General features: G+C 43.7%; 1 protein-coding gene across 1 annotated transcript; it reads left to right on the top strand.

The window, feature by feature from the left end:
* The first annotated feature begins 352 nt into the window (after positions 1-352).
* Positions 353-24,355, top strand: LOC128399918 (alpha-N-acetylneuraminide alpha-2,8-sialyltransferase-like). The gene is made up of 7 exons (XM_053361792.1): positions 353-654; positions 1,654-1,731; positions 8,797-8,949; positions 10,874-11,018; positions 12,426-12,538; positions 21,341-21,427; positions 23,798-24,355. The coding sequence occupies exons 1-7, from the start codon at positions 449-451 to the stop codon at positions 24,258-24,260; spliced, it is 1,245 nt and encodes a 414-aa protein (XP_053217767.1). The 5' UTR covers positions 353-448; the 3' UTR covers positions 24,261-24,355.
* The last annotated feature ends 55 nt before the right edge of the window (positions 24,356-24,410 follow it).

Here is a 24,410-nt window from a genome sequence, read left to right as displayed (position 1 = left end):
GTGGCGCTGTGGGTAAAAGCCTCAGCGCCTAGGGCTTGCTGATCGAAAGGTCGGCGGTTCAAATCCCCGCGGCAGGGTGCGCTCCCGTTGTTCGGTCCCAGCGCCTGCCAACCTAGCAGTTCGAAAGCACCCCCAGGTGCAAGTAGATAAATAGGGACCACTTACTAGCGGGAAGGTAAACGGCGTTTCCGTGTGCGGCTCTGGCTCGCCAGAGCAGTGATGTCACGCTGGCCATGTGACCTGGAAGTGTCTCCGGACAGCGCTGGCCCCCGGCCTCTTGAGTGAGATGGGCGCACAACCCTAGAGTCTGTCAAGACTGGCCCATACGGGCAGGGGTACCTTTACTATGCTGAATATAATACAACACTGTTCTTATATTCTTTTTATTGCCTTTGCATTCGCTTCAGGTGTTTCTCGTATTTCTTGTTCCTCATCATGATGTGTTTAGATGCCAACCTTGGCAACAGCTGTTGGGGCACACCTAAGGAAGCAGCAGACTCCAGATGAACCTGGGCAACAAACTGGTCGGGTCTTGACTCTGTCTTTCTGTAACATGTCCTTCAATTTACGGCTTCGGAAGCAGAACTTAGCGCTGACCGTCTGCGTGGTTTTCCTTGTTAGTCTCACTCTTTCGCTGCTACAGAGGGCAACCAGGTGAGTTATCTGGGTTCTTTGGTAAAGTGGGCTGGGAACGGCATAGTTTTGAGCGCTTTTATGAAATGTCAAACAGTATCAGAGATAGCCAGGCCGCCTGAGACATCCACTGAGGCAAGCACCCCCCCACACACATATGTTGTAGAGTGTTATAAGAAAACAAACTGCTTTTCCCCCCTTATGGGGTACCCAAGAGCCTGCATAGAGTCCTTATGTAGGTTCCCTATCGGTAGGATAACACAACAGAGGCCAACCAGAGAATATTGAGAAGTAAAGCAGCTAGTAAGCCTGATCTTTATTAAGCTGTTGCAACAGGGTGCTCACACCCGCCCGCCCCCCCATGCAGGAGGGAGGAGGAACCCAGAACATTGGTGTGCAAGCTCTTATATAGACTTTTGAAATTGCCACCCTCTAGTTCAAGGCCACCCCGCAATCTTACATCACTGAAAGGGTGGTCTACAGCAGAAAACCTGTCTGCCAGGATACCTGATAATGGTCACTGGTTGCTTTTACCTGGGCATCCCAGTCATTCTTTTGTGATAGTAAATACTTAGTTCCTAAATCTCTTACACATATTGATAGTGTGCTCAGTTTAACAGATACTTGCCAGACTGTATTTATAGGGAGGTGTAAGCCCCTACAATCCAAAGACAATTGGAAAGCTTTTCCCATTTCCTTCCTCCTTGCAGAGAAATATTTGAGGTCAATTTGGGAGAGTCAAAATGGCTTCAGGATTGTTCTCCTGTACTATTTCAGACACGTGGTTTATATACTTATGTATGTGTTTGCCTTATACATTTATGAACATTTATTTTATATCTTAGACCTTATAATTCTTATAACAAGAGGAAAACCTGTAGAGAATCAGCTCTGAGAGCCTTCTTAAAAAACTTGAGTTGTTTTAACAAGGGGAAGTACAAATGGGCTTCAGCAGAGTCTGTAGCAACCACGAGCTCTGAAATTAATCCCAGCGCTGTGTGTGGCTCTTTCCCCCCACAGAGAGAAGACTACGTTAGGACAATTGTCAAAGTGCCGGGAATTGAATCGGTTATTTGAAGTAAGGGAATTCTCTCAGAGGTGAGTTTTTCTGGTTGGATTGGCAGGCTTCACTGTTGGGCAGAGAGAGGCAGCTGATTTGGGGTGTCATGTAAAGGCAGCAAATCTTAGTTGTGTCTGGCACGTCAACTTGAGGGGGTCAAAGGTGTCAGTTTGCATTTCTTAGTACAGAAAGTATTGATCAGATGCATAGATATCTTTCCTATTCTGGAAGCTTCTCTGTGTGAAAGAAACAAGCAGAAGGTTCATGATGTTTTGTAGCACCCTGCTTGTGGTTAACGCTTAGCTGGAATGAAATATTCAACGCAGCAATAGAGAAATTAAAATAATAATTTATTTGTCAGACAAATAAATGAGAGGCACAGTGGTATATGGTTACCAAGCTCTGGCCTGCCCTCCTGCCATTATGGCCAGCACTTATATTTCCTCAATCCAGCCCCCTTTCTCCTCCCTTTGGCTGCCTCTGTCCAATCAGCCTGGTTGAAATTCCTATTGGCTGTTTGCTAGAACCAATCATAAAAGATACACCCATTTCCTATTACCTTTTATGGGAGACAGAGAGCTATATTTTCTTCTATTTATAAATGGCAAATAAGTAGTCATATATCTTACATTTACCTCGACCAGGCACCTTAATTACCAGATAACCTTTGGCCCCTCTTGCCCTATTCCCTGCAAAACAGATGGCTAATGGTTCTAATTTTATCTTAAACAGAGATCTTGGGTTTACCTCCTCACACACTATCTATGAAAGATCTCCTCCTTTGGAAGTCTTTAAGCAGAGACTGACAACCATATGTCAGGAGTGCTCTGATGGTGTTTCCTGCTCGGCAGGGGTTTGGACTCGATGGCCCTTGTGGTCTCTTCCAACTTTATGATTCTATGAAATAAGAATCTAACATTTCTTACTTTCTAAATCCTTTGCATAATTACATTTAAGCCAATATATTTCATAACATATATAGTTTTTTAGAAGAAAGGGAACTTAGTAAAAGCTAAACTAAATTCTAAGTTTCTCTAAAGCTTCAAAGCAGTTTCAGAGAGCTGCTTTGCTGAGTCCAGGTGCTGTTTCTATTTGCCCTTTTAACCTTATGAAAATGTGGTTCAAGTCTCTAATGGCACAATAATTCTTACTATTTACCAACTCTTAATTGTGTTTTGCAACTTGATTATTCTGTAATTTGTATGGTCAGTGTGACCTTTTGCTCCTAGCCTGTAATTTCCTTTTACAACCCTGAGGCACTGCTATAGATCAGGGGGGCCCTTGATCAAGAAGATAAACAGCTGCCAGAGTATGGTTTCTGCCTGGCATGAGAGATACAAACATTTACAAATATATATTTTTTAAGCTCATTTTAAAATACAAATCTTGATCAGATGCCTCATTCCCCCCTTTCAAGCTCAAGGACCTTCATCCCAAGTGTCCTTGATAGCTTGACCTTCATCATATTCCTGAGGTAAAGCTCTGTATAGGGCCAGAGGTAAAGTTTCATTTGAAATCATCTTGCTAATTGTACTTCTAAAACATGAAATTATACATGGCACCATACATAAAACCATTACTACTACCATCAAGAAAAACAAGCAAGACAATAGTATCCCTTTGAGTCCCGTAACATTAGGCAACCAGTTGATGAGCCATCCCATATCCCATCCTTCCCATATTTGTACTGGGACATGTGCTATACTCTCCATCTTTGTGGCCAACACACGGATTGCCTCACCATTATCAGAAATGTTAAAGCAACAGGCATTCCCTGTCAAGTTCAAGACTCCACATAGGCCTCCCTGCCTGGCAAGTACATAATCCATCCCCATTTTCAGCTGCAAAATGGCGGCTCTACTTTCATCCAACTGTTGTGCAATAAGTCTCAAACTCTGGGCCGTTGCATTGGTTACAAGTTCCACTACTGCTTGCAATCGAATTATTCTGTTTAGATTATAAATAGGATCCCGTGCCCCTTGTATGAGCTCATCAGGATTCCAGGAGGCAGGTTCATAATAGGCTATAATGCGCACTGGTGGCCAATCATCAGTATCGCTCCAACTTTGGGTACTTCCTCCTGCTATATGAGAAATATCAGCATTTCTTCGTGTACGCTTGGCCGAACTAGTGGGCATAATCCACATTGGTGGTAATACCCATCCCAGGAAACAAGTCCCACTGCATTTGGAAGGGAGTTGCTTGTATGCCCATTCTCCACATATCCACCACAACCATCGGGTCTGAGGTTTTTGGTATGTGGAGTGCATAAGGCGAAATATCAAAAGGGGTACAGAGTTCACAGTGCAGTATGTTAGATTGCCTTTTGCTGTCACAGTTATGTTCCACACCATTTTCCATGCATGAATAAAAGGAGGTGCACAGGGCAAGGTATTCAGAGTTCAATAGGTAGTACCATTTGCCCAGGTTTGACTATTCTTAATATAATCCCAAGTATAGTGGCAATGGGAAGAGCCTACCATGGTAGAATCAGCTGCCTCTGATGATTTATGTACACAGAATTCCCCTTGTACAGGTATAACTCGTATTGGTTTAGTTGAGTTCCATCTGGGGAAATTCTGTACTTCTGTTTGGTGTGGCATTTCGCTTACCATACCAATGGCATTTAATGGTATCGGTAATAAGGGCATACCTCCCTCTGAATCATCTGGCCCGAGAGAGCAAACAAGACAATTGGTCCTATTTGTAACATTGGCTACCATCTCAGCTAAGCCTACCCACATATTGTGGTCATGGCGGAATCCATATTTAGCAAATTTGGTCAGATTCAAGGACCCTTCCCCTTCCCAAGGGATCAGGATTAACAATAAAATCATGTTGATGTCTAGTATATGCATTCCTTCCACAAAAGATTACCTTATTGTGATAGCAAAAAAAATATTAGCCCCAATATAATTCCCCCAGTGACAGAAATGGGGAACCACCAAGACCAAAACATATATCCCGAGGATCCCCAATGAGTATTATCCCCGATAATTGTTCTACAAGGGGGGGGGGGGCAGTCAATCAATTGTATAAGAGAATCTTCCCGTTCATAATTGCTGGTTCAGACGCTCCTCAAGCTTCAGGCATGCGCAGGTCAGCCAGCTTCCAGGTTGTGGCTGCAGCAGGCTGGTCGTCTAATGTTGCCCGTGACCTAGCCCGTTCCCCGTAGGGCTAGATACAGGGTTTTTTGGAGAGAGTCAGTTTAAAAGGATTAGAGGGGTCACCTTTGCACGTCCAACTGCCTTCGGACTTCTTCAAATGGGAGTGATGAATCCAGGGGGTCACCTCAGCCACCTTCACTGCTGTTGGAGTAGAGAGCAAGACGGTGTAAGGTCCACGCCACTTAGGTGCAAGTGGATCACGTTTCCACTCTTTCACCCATATGCTATGCCAGCCTGGAACGGATGAATGGCTCGGCAATGCTGCACGGCGTGTGCTTGAGGGCCCACCTGTTAAGATAAACAAAAAAAAAACACAGGAGAGAGACAAAAACACGGGAGAGAGATTGCACTTGTCCCTGTGTCACATGGTCTCCTATTTGTTTGAGGTCAGCTGGAATATCCTGAACAAAGGAGGGTGGCCTCCCATACAGGAGCTCAAAAGGTGACAACTTAAGTCTTTTGTGGGTGCACACTGAACACGAAACAGTGTTATGGGTAACACATCACTGCTGTGGCCAGCATTACCATCTTTTCCTTCTGCCACTTCTTGTCTTGTTTCTCAGCCTCATCCCTATTCCGATAAACTCGGCGTGCAATGGCCATAATTTGGCTCATCAGCATCCCTTCCCATCCTTCTGATTTCTGAATTTTCTTACGAATGTCAGAAGCACACTGGGCCACAAAAGTAGCAGTAATCATTCTGCTGTTTTCAGGGGCTTCAGGGTCAAAAGGAGTCCATATACGATAGGCTTCCTGCAGCCTCTCTAAAAAGTCTCCCGGACTCTCATTAGGTTTCTGTTCTACTTCTGAGACTTTAGACATATTAGTGGGCTTCTGGCATGCCCTGCGGATACCTTGCACAAGCGTCTGGCGGTAGGTGGTAAGCCTGGCCAGGTGAATTGCATTGTTTGGATCCCAATTAGGATCTTCCAAGGGAAAGTTGTCCTGGAGATGACGGTCAATATTAAAAATATTTCCCACTCTGGCCTGCTCACGCAAATATATCTGTGCCTTTTCAATTATGTCTCTCCTTTCCTCAGTGGTGAACAGAGTATTCAGGAGTTGGCGGCAATCTGTCCAAGTAGGACTATGAGTATTTACTATCGAAGTCACCAAGTCCATCATAGCCTGAGGTTTTTCTGCGAAAGACGGGGTGTGTGTTTTCCAATTCATCAGATCCGTAGTTGTGAATGGAATGTACTGGAGGGTCGAAGTTCGAGGTGGCCGTGGTCCGGGTTGTCCGTTAACCAGCACAGGCTCCTCAAGTGCATCAAATACTCTTCTAAGAGGGGCTACTACGTGACCTTTCTCTTCGCTTTGCTCTAGGGGCCTCAAATCATAGGGGATGGTATCTGTCCCAAGGCGTTCTTTTAGCAGCTTTATACGCCTGGCTGTATTGCTTGCTGACCGATCAAGGTCTCCCTGTAACTTCTGTAATAATTCTCTAGGACTTGGATGTACAGGGGTTTGGGGTGGGCAATTAGTTGGTCCACTAAAGGAGACTGTAGATGGAGTTCTACTGGGACTCACAGGTGGAATAACCACTTCTGCTTGGGCTTTATTATAGGACTCCAATGCCTCCTGAAGATATTTATCATAATCTATCAAGGAATCAAGCTCTGTGACTCCAGCCCCATTATTCATTCCACTTTCTTGCCTTGGGGTTACAACTGGTGGAGTGTTTGGATTAGGCTCCCCTCGATGTGGAGCATAGGGTGGAGGTGGAAGCACCTCTTCCTCTGGTCCCTCAAAAATGGGTTTGAGTTTATTTGGCAAGATTCCTTTCCTAGCTTCGGCTTTTACAGCCAATAATTTGCATCGTTGGACTTTGCATTCCCTTATCCATGGAGGATTATTATTTAATGTGCTCAGCCAAGAATCTAAATATGAAAATTGTTCTGGGCACCCTCCAGTTTCTTTGGCGATATTAGACCAAGGTTTGCTTGCTAAATTTATATCAAAGGTTCCCTGGGGTGGCCACCCTGTATTTTGCTTCGGCCAATCTAATTCACATAACGTTCTCAGGCGCTCTGGCGTCATTTTGACTCCATATGTTCCTGAGAAGGCTTTCTTAAAATTATTTAACATACATTCAAGAGGTGTATTTCCCCCCTTTGAACCTCCAACTCCCATTGTATGGCCCTGTGAAGTATCCACTCAGTCACTCACACACTCACCTTACTGGGAAACGAAGTAGTACCCACTCCACACTTAGGTCAGCTACAGATTGTACTTTCTCACGCATACAATGCGCTGGATACTTCACCACACTCTACCTCCCAATCTTTCCCTTTCCCTACACCAGATCACCATCTGATGTACCCAGCCATGTAGCGTACTCAGTTTCCCCTTACTGAGACGCAGAAGTTTGATCAGGACTTCTCTTCCTCCTAATTAATTGGAGGGCCAAAACCCTTTGTGCACTTACCCTTAGCTGGTTCCCTGTTTATTTCTCTGGTTTCCCCCGGTCCGTCGCCGCCAGTGAGCAGGGTATCAGACAGACGAGACTTCTGCGTTCCCCTGGAAAAATGTTCCAGTGCGCGCTGGGTAAGCAGTTAGTGGTCCTCCCTCTTGTACCCTGCCCACTAGGGCGAAGGGGCTGCGTTCCAGCAGACCACTTATCCGAGTCACGGCACCATAAAATGTAGCACCCTGCTTGTGGTTAACGCTTAGCTGGAATGAAATATTCAACGCAGCAATAGAGAAATTAAAATAATAATTTATTTGTCAGACAAATAAATGAGAGGCACAGTGGTATATGGTTACCAAGCTCTGGCCTGCCCTCCTGCCATTATGGCCAGCACTTATATTTCCTCAATCCAGCCCCCTTTGGCTGCCTCTGTCCAATCAGCCTGGTTGAAATTCCTATTGGCTGTTTGCTAGAACCAATCATAAAAGATACACCCATTTCCTATTACCTTTTATGGGAGACAGAGAGCTATATTTTCTTCTATTTATAAATGGCAAATAAGTAGTCATATATCTTACATTTACCTCGACCAGGCACCTTAATTACCAGATAACCTTTGGCCCCTCTTGCCCTATTCCCTGCAAAACAGATGGCTAATGGTTCTAATTTTATCTTAAACAGATATCTTGGGTTCACCTCCTCACACACCATCTATGAAAGATCTCCTTCTTTGGAGGTCTTTAAGCAGAGACTGACAACCATATGTCAGGAGTGCTCTGATGGTGTTTCCTGCTCGGCAGGGGTTTGGACTCGATGGCCCTTGTGGTATCTTCCAACTTTGAGTTATTCCTTCAGAGAAGCTGGCTTAAACTGGTTCTCTTATCTTTTCTGTCACGGTCATGCTGACTATAAAGCCAGAAGGAGCCTGGGTTTCACTTTCCTTTCTGTCTTTCTTTCCTTTTGGTGTGGTTTTCTGTACATAGTATGCTTAGCGTAAAGGTTTAGACTTATTGTAAGTTAAGTCTGCAGTTAAGTCTGCTGCAACTGGGTTTCTTATGGACAGTGCCAGTCCTGAATGTATTGGATTTGTGACCATTCTGCTCATTTGCCTTCAGTAGCACTAAAGCTCTGCTGGATGAAATACAATTCCCTCTGGTCTATTTTTTTTGGGGGGGTATCCTGCAACGTGTTTAAGTTTTTACTCTGCTAACTATACGTCGGAGTTCTGCTCTGGACCATTTTGAGTAGAATTCCACGACAAAAAGCATCTCGGCCCCCCTCTATATTTGCTTGAGACGTCACACCCTCCACAATCTTGGGGCACCTCTGCGTTGTGCGATCTGTTATTGCCAAGTTTCTTTACTTCCCTGAAGAAGCATGACTTCCCGCCCCCGGGGCCTCTTGTGGAGGAAGCAAACAAAGAAAAAGGGCCTCAGAAGATGATCTCGGGGTCCAGTTAGGTTCATATGGAAAAAGGGATGAACTCTGAAACTAGTTGTTGATATCTCTGTCTCTTTTGCTGGCAGTGCTCAATTCAGCAAGACAGCCAGCGATGAGAAGCGTGTTCGTGTTGTCAAAACGTGGAAACTTCCTCAAAAAGATAAGGGCATTCTGGAGCATGTGCTACTCTCTCAGGAGTGCCCTTGGGAACCCAATCCTGCAGCAATGGCCCAATACAGGTAAAGCCATCCACTCACCTGTTCAGAGAGACACCTGGAAAGACCGACAGCAATGGTTGTATATGCCGTTGTTAGACCCTCCAGCCAGAAGCCTGGCTGCTGCATTCTGCATTAGCAGCAGCTCCAGACCAACCCCACATAGCCCCACATGGAGCGTGTTACAGTAATCTAGTCTCAAAGGTTACCGGTGTTCTAGAGAGAGGTTTGGGAGAGAGATCCTTACTCTTTCGTAGCAGAGTTAGGCACAATGGTGATTGCTCCATACGCCATACGCCTTTGAACAAACATTCTGCACGAAAATACTTAGGCTAGAATAAATCACATAGTTTACTCACAGCATTTCTAGACGCTACATTAAACAAGTCTCCTATCTGTCGGCGGTAAAACAAAGATGCAAAGGTTCCGAAAGACTTTAAAAGAAAAGTACTTTGTTTCCACACAAAAAGTCTCGTGCAATCTTTGGGTTAGCAAAGATGCCGGCTGTAAAATCTCCCTTTCGGAGAGATTCAATTCACTTGGGTTGTTGTTGTTGTTTGCTATTGGGGGCCTTAGCCACACGGCTCCTTCTTTGCTTGTTCCAGAAAGCATGAAGAGAAAAGGGAAGAATGGGAGGGAAGAAACAAAAGGTTGCAGGGAGCCTGCTAAGCTCTATCCCCACTGGCTACCTGAGCTCAGGTTAATTCCTTCATGCACGGAAGTGGAAGTCAGTAACTGTATATTACAACAAGTGCCTAGACTACTGTAGACAAGCTATCTTCCTGTCTAAGAATGGACAAAGCTGGTAACAACAACAGCAACAGCAGCAACAACAAATATTTTATTATTTATACCCCACCCATCTGGCTGGGTTTCCCCAGCAACTCTGGGCGGCTCCCAACATAATAATAATAATAATAATAATAATAATAATAATAATAATAATAAAGTGATAAAATATCAAACATTAAAAACTTCCCTAAACAGGGCTGCCTTCAGATGTCTTCTAAAAGTCAGATAGTTGTTTATTTCCTTGACATCTGAGGGAAGTGCATTCCATAGGGCGGGCGCCACTACCGAGAAGCCCTCTGCCTGCTTCCCTGTAACCTCACTTTTCGCACTGAGGGAACTGCCAGAAGGCCCTTGGAACTGGACCTCAGTGTCCAGAACAATGGGGGTGGAGACGCTCCTTCAGGTATACTGGGCCAAGGCCATTTAGGGCTTTAAAGGTCAGCACCAACACTTGGAATTGTGCTTGGAAATGTACTGGGAGCCAATATAGGTCTTTCAAGACCGGTGTAATGTGGTCTCGGTGGCCACTCCCAGTCACCAATCTAGCTGCCACATTCTGGATTAGTTGTAGTTTCCAGTCACCACATAGAGCGCATTAAAGAAGTCCAAGCGGGAGATAACCAGAGCATGCACCACTCTGGCAAGAGAGTCCGCGGGCAGGTAGGGTCTCAGCCTACGTACCAGATGGAGCTGGTAAACAGCTGCCTTGGACACAGAATTGACCTGTGCCTCCACGGACAGCTGGTAAAAGTGGCACACCTAGTCGCTGAGGTCACTTAACATAAAACCATCAGAAGAGATCAGGCCAAAGACTCATCTAATCCAGGTCCCTGTTCTCATAGTGGCCAACCTGTGGGAAGCCTGCAAACAAAATCTGAGTGCAACAACACCCTCGTCCTCTTGTGATTCTCAGTAACTAGTGTTCAGAGGCAGAGGACTCCAGGGATGGAGCCAGACTACAGATCTTCAGAAGGAAGGCAATACCATCCTCAGCATGCATAGAGTCCATAAATGATCTCCCCTTGATGAGGCTTAGAGTGACTTCATCTCTTTGTATGGGGCAACCCCCTGCCCCACCTGCCACAAAGGGCTTAGGGGGAGCATAAGTTCTTTCCTTCGCAATGTCACCCTAATCCACCTCTCCTCCCATTTGCAGGGCAGAACTGGGCCAATGTTGCAATGCTTCCTTCTCAATGGTCTTGACCAAGGAAAACACGCCATTGGGATCAAGCATCACCTTTGACGGAATGAAAGGAAAGGCGTTTCCGGCGAGCGCTAAGCTGGTGGACCTGCTGCCGGAGGTGTGTGGGGGGGGATATTTGGGGTGGGGTGGGGGAAAGAGCCACAACCCAGAGCACATCCTGGTACAGAAGGTTCAGTCCTTGGCCTCTCTCGTTTAAACTGGGCAGAGGAACCTTTGGCTCACAGGCCTCCCCTGGCCTGCCAGGCCTCCCCTCGTGGTCCACAGCAGCCTGCCCTATATACCTGATGCCACCTATGAACCCTGTTTTTGTGGGATCATTTCTGGTTAATACATCGTGGGGATGTGCGAAGGATTCTTGCAGTGATGCACTCAACCACCTGCTCATTAGACTCCAGCCAGATAGGTGGGGTATAAATAAAATATAATAATAATTGAGGCTGCATTTTAATGTTGTATTTTTAATCTTGTTTTTTAAGTTGTCTTTCAATCAACTTGCTTTTATTATTGGTTGTTAGCTTCCCTGAGCCTGGTCTTGCTGGGGAGGGCGGGGTATAAATAAAATTATTTATTATTATTATTATTATTAACCCTTTTCCATCCTGACTTATTAAAGCTAGCCAGGGTGGGGTGACTAAAGGGGTCAAAGGTGTGGTCAACACATCCTTGCATGAGGGAATGGCACCCGACACCCAGTCAGATGCGCGGTGTACAAATAATAAAACTATTATTATTATTATTATTATTATTATTATTATTATTATTATTAAGGCCATGGTGAATCTGTTACTCAAAAAGCCCATCGTAGACCCAATGGAGGGTAACACCCATGAACCAGTTGTCAGTATCCATTTCTTGGCAAAGGTGGTTGTGGAGCTGGTATCCCGGGAAGATTGGGGTTGCCTAGACAAATTTGTCCAACTTCCAGGAGTGAGTCGCGTGACCTGTGCCTCACTCTCACCCTGAAAAAGTCCTTTTTTTGGTGGGGGAGGGTGGCGTTTGCACCCAAAATGGCTGCTGCAATCTTGCGTGAAAAAACGGGCTGTCCATTTTCCCCCCGGGGGCAGTTGGCAGGTATGCTACAATCTGGCTTTAGACCTGGTTTTGGAACGGAGCCTTTAGTGTCATCAACCTAGTCCTGTGGAACTCTCTGCCACGAGAGATTCACCAAGTGAATTATGTGTCAACTTTTAAATGCCAGCCGGAAACTTTTCTGTTCTGCTAGGCGTATGCAGGAAATTCAGAGCGCATCCACCCATAATGGTTTATGGAGGTTTACTTTTAGTTTTTAACTTTTTATGACATTAATGTTTGGCTTTATGCTTTTATATTGTTGTAAAACGCTGTGATATATTTTTATGACACAGAGTCCTATCAATATTTTTATGCATGAAAATGATTTCCCACTCCTGAGTTAAAGGGTAACAGAATACTGGTGATCTAAGCCAATATTTCTTTTGTATGTTTTTATTAAGATTATTTCTCTCCTGCACTCCCAAAAATCTAGAGGTCACCCTTCCCAGATTCCCGGTATAGGCACTGTGCTGTAGTGGGCAATGGTGGGATTCTACGAAACAGCAGCTGTGGTCAGGAGATTGACCGGGCAGATCTAGTAATCAGGTAACTTATTTCTTCTTCCTTTTCGAGGGAAACTGGTGGCACTGCAAACAGGTGAGAATCACAAATAATATGGGGTCCTTTTACAGTGTTTATTCCCAGGCGGACTTGGTTTTTTTGTTTTGTTTTACTCAGAAGTAAGTAACATTCTACAAAAGCCCTACTTCTCCTTGCAACTAGCTTTTCAACTGGCAGTTTCCAATTATTTTAAAAGAGCATTTGGGCCAAGTGGTAAAATTCATACTTTGCATACGGAATGTCCCAGGTTCAGCCCCTGCTATTTTCAGTTTTAAAGCATAGCTGTCAACCGCCCCTTATTTGGCGGGAAAGTCCCTTATCCCAGCGCCGTGTCCCGCTGCTGTCCCTTATTGATGATGTCCCTTAAATTTCCCGGGTTTCAAAGGAAGCAGCTCCTCTCCCTCCCTCCCTGCCGGAGAGGAAGGAGGGAGGCTCCAACTGTGTTGCTTGGCTGCGTTGCTCACCCAATAAGATGTCTAAGAACAACTGGGTGGTGGAGCTTGCATGTCTTGTGCCAATCAAATCGGTCGCGTTGCCTGGGGACACGCCTTTGCTCAGCGCTTCCCAGCAGAGAGGTGACGGTGGTTTCCCTTGCTGCATCCCCCTTGCCGGGTTGCTGTGCTGTGGGAACCACCGCTTGAGGCTTCGTTAGGCTGCTGGCTGGGCTTTCTGCCTTTGGCTTGGAGGGGCTCAGAAGTTGAACATACCTGTGCTTGGAAAATCCCTTATTTTGGCTGCTGATCCTTTATTTTCGAGGCTGCTGGTCCCTTATTTTCAAATCTGTAACTTGACAGCTATATTTTAAAGGCAATGGGAAAGATCCACCCATGCCTGAGATTGTGGAAAGCTGCTGCCAGTCCGAGTAGACATTATTGAGCTAGATAGACAGGTGGTTGGCCCTGGTTTAAGGGGGCTCCCTATGTTTCTAATATTAGAAGCAGCCTAATGCTGAGCCCATGTATGTAGCCCAGTGTCATCAACATTGACCGGCAGCGCACCTCCAAGGTCCTGGGCAGAATTCTGCTCCTTGAATCTTCTTGTTCCTGTTCATTGGGTTGGTGCCTACAGATTATCCAAGAAAGGGGTGGTAATTAGACAGGAGGCTGCCAATTTGGACAGTAGCCTCATGTCTTGCTTTTCTGTTCTGCTAAACCATTATGGGTGGATGCCCTCTGAATTTCCTGCATACGCCTAGCAGAACAGAAAAGCAAGACATGAGGCTACTGTCCAAATTGGCAGCCTCCTGTCTAATTACCACCCCTTTCTTGGATAATCTGTAGGCACCAACCCATAATGCGAGGTCATAACCTCTTCTATATGATCATCCATACCAGTAGCAGCCAATAATATGGAGCATGGGTGAGTAACACCCAGCAGGATGACATCATAACATGGGTTAATATATCATTCAGGGCATGGGTCAAATGCAGTCCTCTGTTTGGTTGTCATTGACTGACAGGACACTGAGGAATGGTGGGACGAACCAGCTGGGGAACCCCCAAGTGAAGACAGCTCAGAGCCTGGGGAGTAGTCCTGTCTCTTGCAGGAGGTGAACCTTTCATTATTGGCTTCTTCTTTCCCGCCAGAACAATTACTCATTTAAATACACTTAAAAAGTAGACAACAAAGGAGCAACTGGCTGCAAAGAGGAAAGCACCGAGTCAGAGAGAGAGAGAGAGAGAGAGAGAGAGAGAGAGAGAGAGAGAAACGCACCTCATAGAACAGAACTGCCAGTTTAGCAGCTGATTTAGGAATGCTGCAGTCAGTGAACAGGAAGCAACTAAATACAAAGGTAGAAGCTCCATTAAAAGAGGGAAGCTATTAAAGAAACAGTAGATTGGGAAAGCATCAATACTACTGTGTGAGTCTACACTGGACGGTCTGAAACTGCTGTTGGGTTTTAAGAAAAGGGGGAAAAGATATATACTGAAATGAAAAGGATGTCTAACATAACGTTCGTAAAGAAAACCAGAAGCTTTTCTCTTGGGAATTATATATTATTTTTTTTTATAATATTTTTATTCAAAAAGTTTTCCATATAAACATAACATACATAAACATACATAAACATACAAAAACAGAAACAAAAACAAAACAAAAAACATGTACCATTTCATATCCTAATTTCTTATACCTTCCTTCCCCGACTTCCTCATGCCTCCCTTTTCTGTATTCCAAATTCTTATCAATTACTCAGCAAATCTTCCCTTATTTTAATTTAAGTTTAAACTAACCTTCCTTATTCTCCTTGTCTTAACCATTACTAATAGTAACCATTTACTTTCAGTCCATCATCATTCTAACTTTCATTAACTTTGTGATATTTCTTTAAATAGTCCTTGAATTTTTTCCATTCTTCTTGCGCTGTTTCTCTTCCCTGGTTTCGGATTCTGCTCGTCATTTCTGCCAAGCCCATGTAGTCTATCACCTTCATCTGCCATTCTTCCAGTGTGGGTAGATCTTTCGTCTTCCAGTACTTCGCAATAAGTATTCTAGCTGCTGTTGTAGCATACATAAAAAAAGTTATATCTGTCTTTAACACCCCCTGGCCAACAATACCCAAGAGAAAGGCCTCTGGTTTCTTGGTGAAAGTATATTTAAATACCTTTTTAAGTTCATTATAGATCATTTCCCAGAATGCCTTAATCTTCGGGCACGTCCACCAGAGGTGAAAAAATGTACCTTCCTTTTCTTTACATTTCCAACATTTATTGTCAGGCAAATGGTAAATCTTTGCAAGCTTGACTGGGGTTATGTACCACCTATAGATCATTTTCATAATATTTTCTCTTAAGGCATTACATGCCGTAAATTTCATCCCGGTGGTCCACAACTTTTCCCAATCAGCAAACAAAATGTTATGACCAATGTCCTGAGCCCATTTAATCATAGCTGATTTAACCGTTTCATCTTCTGTATTCCATTTCAGCAGCAAATTATACATCTTTGACAAATTCTTAGTACTGGGTTCTAACAGTTCTGTCTCCAATTTTGATTTTTCCACCTGAAAGCCAATTTTACTGTCCACTTTAAACGCTTCATTTATTTGATGATAGTGCAACCAATCTCTCACCTTCCCTTTTAATTTCTCAAAACTCTGCAATCTCAGTTTGTCCCCTTCCTTTTCCAAAATTTCCCAATATCTTGGCCACTTAGACTCCATATTTAACTTTTTAACTGCCTTAGCTTCCATTGGCGACAGCCACCTTGGAGTTTTACTTTCCAGCAAATCTTTATATCTGACCCAGACATTTAATAATGCTTTCCTGACAATATGGTTTTTAAAACTTTTGTGTGCTTTAACCTTGTCATACCACAAGTATGCATGCCACCCAAAAATATTATTAAAACCTTCCAAATCCAAAATGTCTGTGTTTTCAAGAAGCAGCCATTCTTTCAGCCAGCAGAAAGCTGCCGCTTCATAATACAGTTTAAAATCTGGCAGGGCAAACCCCCCTCTTTCCTTTGAGTCCGTTAATATCTTAAATTTAATTCTGGGCTTTTTGCCCTGCCAGACAAATTTAGATATGTCTTTTTGCCACTTCTTGAAACAGTCCATTTTATCCATTATTTGCAATGCTTGAAACAAAAACAACATTCTTGGCAATACATTCATCTTTATAACTGCAATTCGACCTAACAAGGAAAGCTTAAGATTTGACCAAATCTCCAAGTCTTTTTTCACTTCTGTCCAAGTTTTTTCATAGTTATCTTTAAATAAATTCACATTCTTAGCTGTCATATTTATCCCCAAATATTTCACTTTTTTAACCACAGACAACCCCGTCTCATTCTGAAACCTTTCTTTTTCGATCTGTGTTAGATTTTTCTCCAATACCTTAGTCTTTAACTTATTCAATTTAAATCCTGCCAATTGGCCAAACTCTTGGATTATTTCTAAAACTCTTTTCGTGCTAGCTTCTGGCTCCTGTAATGTAAGTACCAGGTCATCTGCAAATGCTCTCAATTTGTATTGTTTGACTCCGACCTGAATGCCTTTAACCAACTGGTCCCTCCTGATCATATTAAGCAAAACCTCAAGGACCGATATAAAAAGTAATGGGGAAATAGGGCACCCCTGTCGTGTCCCTTTTTCAATCTTAAACTCTTCTGTTACAACATTATTTACAATCAATTTTGCTTTCTGTTCAGAATATATTGCACCTATACCATTTTCAAACCCTTGGCCTACCCCCATCCCCCGGAGGTTCTTCAACATAAAACTCCAAGAAATGTTGTCAAAGGCTTTCTCGGCATCCACAAATATCAAAACAGCCTTAGTGTTTATATTCACTTCCAGCTTCTCCAAAATGTCAATTATATTCCTTACATTGTCCGACAAATGCCTTTTCGGGAGAAAGCCCGCTTGGTCCCCATGAATCTCCTCCATCAAAACTCTTTTCAGTCTCTTTGCTAAAACATCAGCAAAGATTTTGTAATCCACATTTAGTAAGGAGATGGGTCGGTAGTTCTTAAGTTGGGTCTTTTCAGTCTCTGTCTTTGGTATAAGTGTAATGTAGGCCTCTCTCCACGTATCGGGTGCCCTTTTCCCCTTCATGATCTCATTACAGACTTCCTTCAAAGGTTGTATAAGTCCTTCCTTCAAAATTTTGTAATATTTGGAAGTCAGCCCATCCGGTCCAGGTGATTTGCCCAACGTCATATTTTGAATGGCATCTTCTATTTCCTGTGCTGTTATCTCCTGGTTCAAAATTGTCTTACTTTCCTGCGAAATCTTTTTCAGCCCATTTTTCTCGAGGAATTGTTGTATATCTGTTTCTTTTTGCGGCCCTTGTGTGTAAAGTTGTCTAAAGTAGTTCTGAAAACAGTTTCTAATTTCAGCTGGGTTGCTTATATTCTTTCCTTCCACTTCTATGTTTGTTACCGTGTTGAGTTTTTGTCTCTTCTTTATTTGCCAAGCCAGTAGCTTGCCACATTTATCAGCAGATTCAAAAGTCTTTTGTCTCATTTGCTTAATTTTCCACTCTAGTTCTTGATTCGTCAGTTCCATATATTGTGTTTGATAAAATTTAATTTCTCTTAGAATCTCTTGTGATTTTGGCTTCAATCTTAGTTTCTTTTCCCCTTCTCTTATCTTTTCCAAGATTTTTTCCTTCCTCTCGTTTTGTTTTCTTTTCTTCAGTGTATTTTGTTGTATCAGAAACCCTCTCATCACGGCTTTGCTTGCGTCCCATACTATTCTTTTTTCTACTTTAGTCCTGAGGTTAATTTCAAAATAGTCTTTCAAAGTTTTTTGGGCCTTCTTGCAAATCTCCTCATCTCTAAGTAAGGTGTCATTCATTCTCCATCTAAAGGAGCCAGTTGTTGTTTGCCTCATCACCATCTTTACTGCATTATGGTCGGAGAAAGTTTTTGTGCAGATTTCCACTCTCTTTATGTTCTGCGCCATATTGCTAGTCACCCAAATTTGGTCGATCCTTGTCCATGTCATTTTGGCTTCAGAAAAGAAGGTTCCCTCTCTTTCTAATGGGTGTTTTGTTCTCCATATATCGATCAAGTCCATATTGTCAGTCATTTCAAAAAAGGTCTTTGGTAGTCTTCCATCTTTTGTTACAACCTGTCTTTGTGCTTTATCCATATTTGTTGAAACTACTCCATTCATGTCTCCCATCATGATTAGTTTGTAATCCATATAATCCATCAAAATCTCATGCAGCTTCTTAAAAAATTCAGCTTTCCCTTCATTTGGTGCATAAATTCCCACTATCAAATACTTCTCTCCTTGAAATTGAATTTCAATTGCCAAATATCTTCCTTGATCATCTTTAAAAATTTGTTTCGGTTGCAGCTTCTCCTTTGCATAAATCACCACTCCTCTCTTTTTTACTCTGTCTGAAGAAATAAATTCTTGTCCCAATCTTTTATTTATTAATAACTTTCTATGAGCTCTTGTCACATGGGTCTCCTGTAAACAAATTAGGTCCAATTGGTCTTTCTTCAAAGCATGAAATAAATTTTTTCTCTTTCTAGGGATGTTCAAACCGTTACAATTCCAGGTAAGAAGCTGCAGGTCCATGATGGGGTTATTTGCTCTTTCCTCCTACAGCTCCCAATTTTTGTTCTTCGTTTGTCGGTGGTTCCGTATCCGTATCTAATGAAGGATGCCCTTGTCCTGGATGCGTCTCTTTCTGTAGGTCTTCTTCGTGTTCTCCCAAGAACTTGTCTTTATCACTCACAGTCTTTATTCTTCTCTTCTTCCCCTTATATTTAAAAGACAGGCCTTGGGGGAACTCCCACCTGAATGGTATGTAGTTCCTTCTCAGCAGTATCACCAAGTCCTTGTAGTGTCCTCTTGCGTCCAAGATACTCTTAGGAATGTCTTTGAAGATCTCAATGTGAAAATCTTCAATTCGAAGGGTTGTTTGGTAATGCAGGTTCAATATTTTGTCTCGCTCCTCCTTTGATCTTAGAGTTATAAGACAATCTCTGGGTCGATTCTTCCTCTGCCTTGCTCCCAGTCTGAAAGCGCTTTCTATCTTAAATGCTTCTTTATCCAGCTCCTGCTTCCAAAAGTCAGAAAATTCTTTTGTCAAATAGTCCACCAGGTTGTCTTCTTCCTTTTCCGGCACAAGTCTGATCCTTAAATTCCTCTCCTTGCGTTGCATATCCTGCATAGAAAATGCCAGTTCATATTCGTCTAGTTTCTTAAACACTGGTGGAAATTTTCCTTCAGCAGCAGTTGCAATTTCTTTAGCTTCCTCAGCTATCTTTCTTGTTGTAGATGATTCTTCCAGTATTTTCCCAATTGCTTCTGCATTTGAGTTCACTTTATTCCCAAGGTCAGTTATACTTTTTGTATTTGAATCAATTTTCCCAGAGATTTCTTCAATTTTCTTATTTGTTTCAGCAACTTGTATTTTAGTTTCAGCCACTTGTGCTTTAGTTTCTGCACCTTGCTTTTTTAGTTCCTCCAAAGAGTCATTTATCTTCTCCAGTACCTTGGCAAATGATTCTTCTGTAGACATTGTTTTCACTCTTGCCTTTGGAGCAGCTGTAGTTCCAGAGGCTCCTGATACAGAAGCCCTTCTCTGCATGAAAGAGTCAATTTTATATTGTTTGCCAGATCTCAAAGTTGTTTCTTGTAAGTCCCCTTTGTCTTTACCATCTGCCATAACAAAGTCTTTTAGTCAAGGTCATTCCCACACTCTTAAACTGTCAAACAAAAGTTCTCAAATTTTACACTTCACTTGTTGCTGTAACAATTTGTAAATCCTCTAGAGGGCGCAGAGTCAATTTTTTACTTCTCCAAATAGTCCCACACTCTCTTAAAAATAAACAAAAGTTTTCCTAGTCCCTTCCAATTGTTCTTTTCTCTTTCTAAGGGATCCAAGTCAATAATGTCCAATAAGTAACTTTACAATGCAACAAAATAAATATTTCAAGTTGAGAGTAACCAAAGTCAATTAAAGATACTTTTTAACCTTCTTATAGCAACAGTCCTTAGCCGGTACCTTTCCTCCGGCAGTCCGATCCCAGGTATAAGAACAGCGATATTTAACTCAGTTCTTTAAAAATTGGCAGAGAAACACTTTAAAGTCTTCTTCCCCCCCCTTCTGCCTTCGGGGAGGGAGTTCTTTGCTTTGGTGGTGGATTTCTTAATTTCCGCAAATTTCCTCTCAAGCAGTTACAGCTAGAGTGCCTTTCGCTTTGATCTTGCTACAGAACGGAAAGCAGACTTCCTTTTTAGTGCTTATCCGTCTCGGTACCCAATTTCTTTAATTTTAATGTCCAATTGTATTTTAACGGTCAATCCTACTCACGGATAGTTGTTTTTTTTGATCCAATTTTCGCCGGAAGAAATCAGCGCTCTCCGCTAATGGCGACGCGGCTTCGCTTCGCAGGCTGGGTGAAGACGACTCTCAGCACCGCTCCTCACACCCTCCGCTGATCCGCAGCCTTTAAAAAGGCTATTTCACAGCGTCGGGGGGGCGCAAAGGTGCCCGCCGAGTCTCCGGTTCACAGGCAACACGCCTGTGATTTTTGAGGGTCCCCGCTCCGCCGTAGCTGACAGGACCCGAACCTACGAAGCAGACCTCTCCCGGAGCTCCGGGTGAGATCCGCCATTAAGCGCTGGCGCTAACCGGAAGTTCCTCTCTTGGGAATTATAGGGACAAAACTACCTAAAATGTATAGAAACTTATTCATGTATGTGACTACAGCGGCAAGAATGTTACTTGCCCAAAAATGGAAAGAAGAAGAAGCCCCAGCAAAGGAAGAATGGATACAAAAACTTATGGAATATGCAGAAATGGCGAAACTTACTGGAAAAATAAGAAATCAAGATAACAAACTTTTTATAAAAGAATGGAAATGGTTTATTGAATATTTACAGATAAATTGTAAACAGATAAAAACATTGGCAGGATCATTGTAATAACCTGCAGTTTCATAAGAGTATATACTTAAAGAAGATGAATAAATGAACAAATTGAGTTAATTTGGATATGCAGAATTTTTTTAAAAAAAAATTCAGGATCCGCAGAAAGTGGGGGAAGGAAGTCAAGTTTTGAAATGTCAAAATGATTGTAAAATCAGTGAAATGTATAAATTTGAAAGGTATAAATTAAAAAAAATTAAAAAGGAAAAAAAACAAACCTTCACAAATCAGGCCTGAAAAATAGATGCAGGGATAGCGTCCAGAGCCCTGGAATGTGATGTGTTGGCAGTTAAGTTGCCTGGATTCTCCATGAAGCCTGTCTGAATGAACATTCCCCAACAGTTGCACGAGAGCTGATTCTGTTTTTCCACTTTATCCCTCCAATCCAGGTTCAACCTGCCTCCCATGAATTTCTCTGAAGACGTGGGAACCAAGTCAGACCTGGTGACTTTAAACCCCAGCATCCTTAATGAAAAGTAAGGGAAAGATCTGAGAATGCACTGGCTGTGTCATAATTTAAGCCATGGGTAGGCAAACTAAGGCCCGGGGGCCGGATCTGGCCCAATTGCCTTTAAATCCGGCCCGCGGACAGCCCGGGAATCGGTGTGTTTTTACATGAGTAGAATGTGTCCTTTTATTTAAAATGCATCTCTGGGTTATTTGTGGGGCATAGGAATTCATTCATTCCCTGCCCCCAAAATATAGTCTGGCCCCCCACAAGGACTGAGGGACAGTGGACCGGCCGCCTGCTGAAAAAGTTTGCTGACCCCTGATTTAAGCGGTTGTAGGAAGCAATAACAAAGCTGCACCCAGCGGCCAGTGCCTCCTGCTCTGCATGCAGCAGGTCCTGGGTTCAATCCCTGGTGTCTCCAGGTAGGGCTGGCAGGAGCTCCTCCCTAGAACCCTGGAGAGCCCCTGCCAGTCAGTGCAGGCACTGCTAAGCTAGAGAGGCCAATGGTTTGACTCGGTGCTCCTGTGCATTTAAGATTTGTTGTTAAATACATCATTTATCTCTGTGTAGGTGTATGAAAACAGGGACGCAGGTGGCGCTGTGGGTTAAACCACTGAGCCTCTTGGGCTTGCCGATCAGACGGGGTGAGCTCCTGTTGCTCAGTCCCTGCTCCTGCCAACCTAGCAGTTCGAAAGCACGTCAAAGTGCAAGTAGATAAATAGGGACTGCTCTGGTGGGAAGGTAAACGGCGTTTCCGTGCGCTGCTCTGGTTCGCCAGAAGCGGCTTAGTCATGCTGACCACATGACCCGGAAGCTGTACGCTGGCTCCCTCGGCCAATAAAGCGAGATGAGCACCGCAACCCCAGAGTCGGTCACGACTGGACCTAATGGCCAGGGTTCCCTTTACCTTTTAGTTGTATGAGAACATGTTTTATCCTGTGTAAACATTTCAAAAACTTCATGAAACCCAAAAGATAATTATGGCCATGCCCACACACCACACATGAAAAACACACCACTCCCTACAAAGGATCCTGGGAGCTGTAGTTTGCTAAGGGTGCTAGGAATTGTAGTCCCAGCAAAGGAAGAATGGATACAGAAACTTATGGAATATGCAGAAATGGCGAAACTTACTGGAAGAATAAGAAATCAAGATAATAAATCTTTTAGAAAAATATGGAAATGGCTTCTTGCATGTTTACAGATAAACTATAAACAGATAAAAACATTGGCAGGATCATTGTAATAACCTGCAGTTTGATAAGAGTACATATTTAAAGAAGACGAATAAATGAACAAATTGAGTTAATTTGGATATGTAGAAGACATTAAAAATAAATTCAAGGAACCGCAGGAAGAGGGGGAAGGAAGCCAAGTTTTGAAATGCCAAAATGGTTGTACAATTAGTGAAATGTATAAACTTGAAAAGTATGAATGAATGAATGGTGCTGGGAATTGTGCTGTGTGAGAGATAAACTACAGTTAGAGTATTACCGGTATTTGTGGGAGAACCCCGTATGTGCACATCAAGCGCACATTTAAAGCCCACGACTTCCCCCAAAGAACCCTGGGAACTGTAGTATCCCTCTCGCACAGCTACAGTTCACAGTTGTTGTTTAGTCATTTAGTTGTGTCCGACTCTTCGTGACCCCCTGGACCAGAGCACGCCAGGCACTTCTGTCTTCCACTGCTTCCTGCAGTTTGGTCAAACTCATGCTGGTAGCTTCGAGAACACTGGCCAACCATCTCGTCCTCTGTCGTCCCCTTCTCCTTGTGCCCTCCATCTTTCCCAACATCAGGGTCTTTTCCAGGGAGTCTTCTCTTCTCATGATGTGACCAAAGTCTTGGAGCCTCAGCTTCAGGATCTGTCCTTCCAGTGAGCACTCAGGGCTGATTTCCTTCAGAATGGATACGTTTGATCTTCTTGCAGTTCACAGTACCTGTTATGTACTGAAGTTCTCACCCTGGGCCAGCAGGGGGATACTGTAGATAGTTCAGGTCCACATATGCAAATAAGGGATCAAAAGTGACGTTCAGTGATTGGATAGTTACAGAAAATGGTTACTGTTGCATTCTAGTGGAGCTCTATATAAGCAGGCTGGCTGAACCCTTCAGTTCAGTTCTGTTCTGGCCTGGGAATAAACAAGAGCTGTTTGAAGAATCGCTGTATCATCTGATGTGTTCACCCACAACTTAACAGTACCCATCACAAACTACCGTTCTCAGAATTCTTTAAATGTTTGGTGCGGCTGCCCCCACAGCTCCAATCCATGTTGCAGTCCAGGAGGTACTGATGAGATCAGTCAGCTTAGAAACTGCAGATAGGATGAAATTTTCTCCTCCAGGCTTAGAAGAACGTGGCTTGATCGTTTTGTTCCTTCCCCATCTCCTGCAGATTCCGAAGACTGTCGGACCGCCGGAAGCCTTTCGCCGATTCCCTGCGCCTTTATGGGGACGCTTTCTTCCTCATTCCTGCCTTCTCCTTCGTGGGACACACCGATGTCAGCTACCGGGCCCTGTACACCATGGAGGACTTTGGCTTGGCTCAGAGAGCTCTCTTCCTGAACCCCCATTACCTGGCCCCACTGGGTAGCTACTGGAAGTCGAGGGGCTTAGGGCCCAAACGCCTCTCCTCCGGCTTCATGTTCACCAGTATGGCTCTGGAGTTGTGCGAGCGCATCACCCTCTACGGATTCTGGCCTTTCCAACATGACCTGGAGAACCAGCCCATTCTCCACCATTACTATGACAACAGGCTGCCCAAGCAGGGGGTTCACGAGATGCCAAGCGAGTTTTCCCGATATCTAGACATGTACGCCCAGGGGTTGCTGCGCTTACGGCTTGGCAAGTGTCCGTGAGAGGGGAGCTTCCGCCTGAATGGGCAAGGGGGTGATCGGGTGTCTCCTGAGCTGTGGAAGAATGGGCGGCACAAATGATGGCACCAAGTTGCAATGCTCAGGCAGCAGTGCAGACAGCCCAAAGGAGCGTTTTGTCAACACAATCGAAGG

The sequence above is a fragment of the Podarcis raffonei genome, chromosome 13 (genome assembly GCF_027172205.1).
Source record: "Podarcis raffonei isolate rPodRaf1 chromosome 13, rPodRaf1.pri, whole genome shotgun sequence".
Taxonomy (NCBI): Eukaryota; Metazoa; Chordata; class Lepidosauria; order Squamata; family Lacertidae; genus Podarcis; species Podarcis raffonei.
This window is presented reverse-complemented; position numbering and strand designations above follow the sequence as displayed.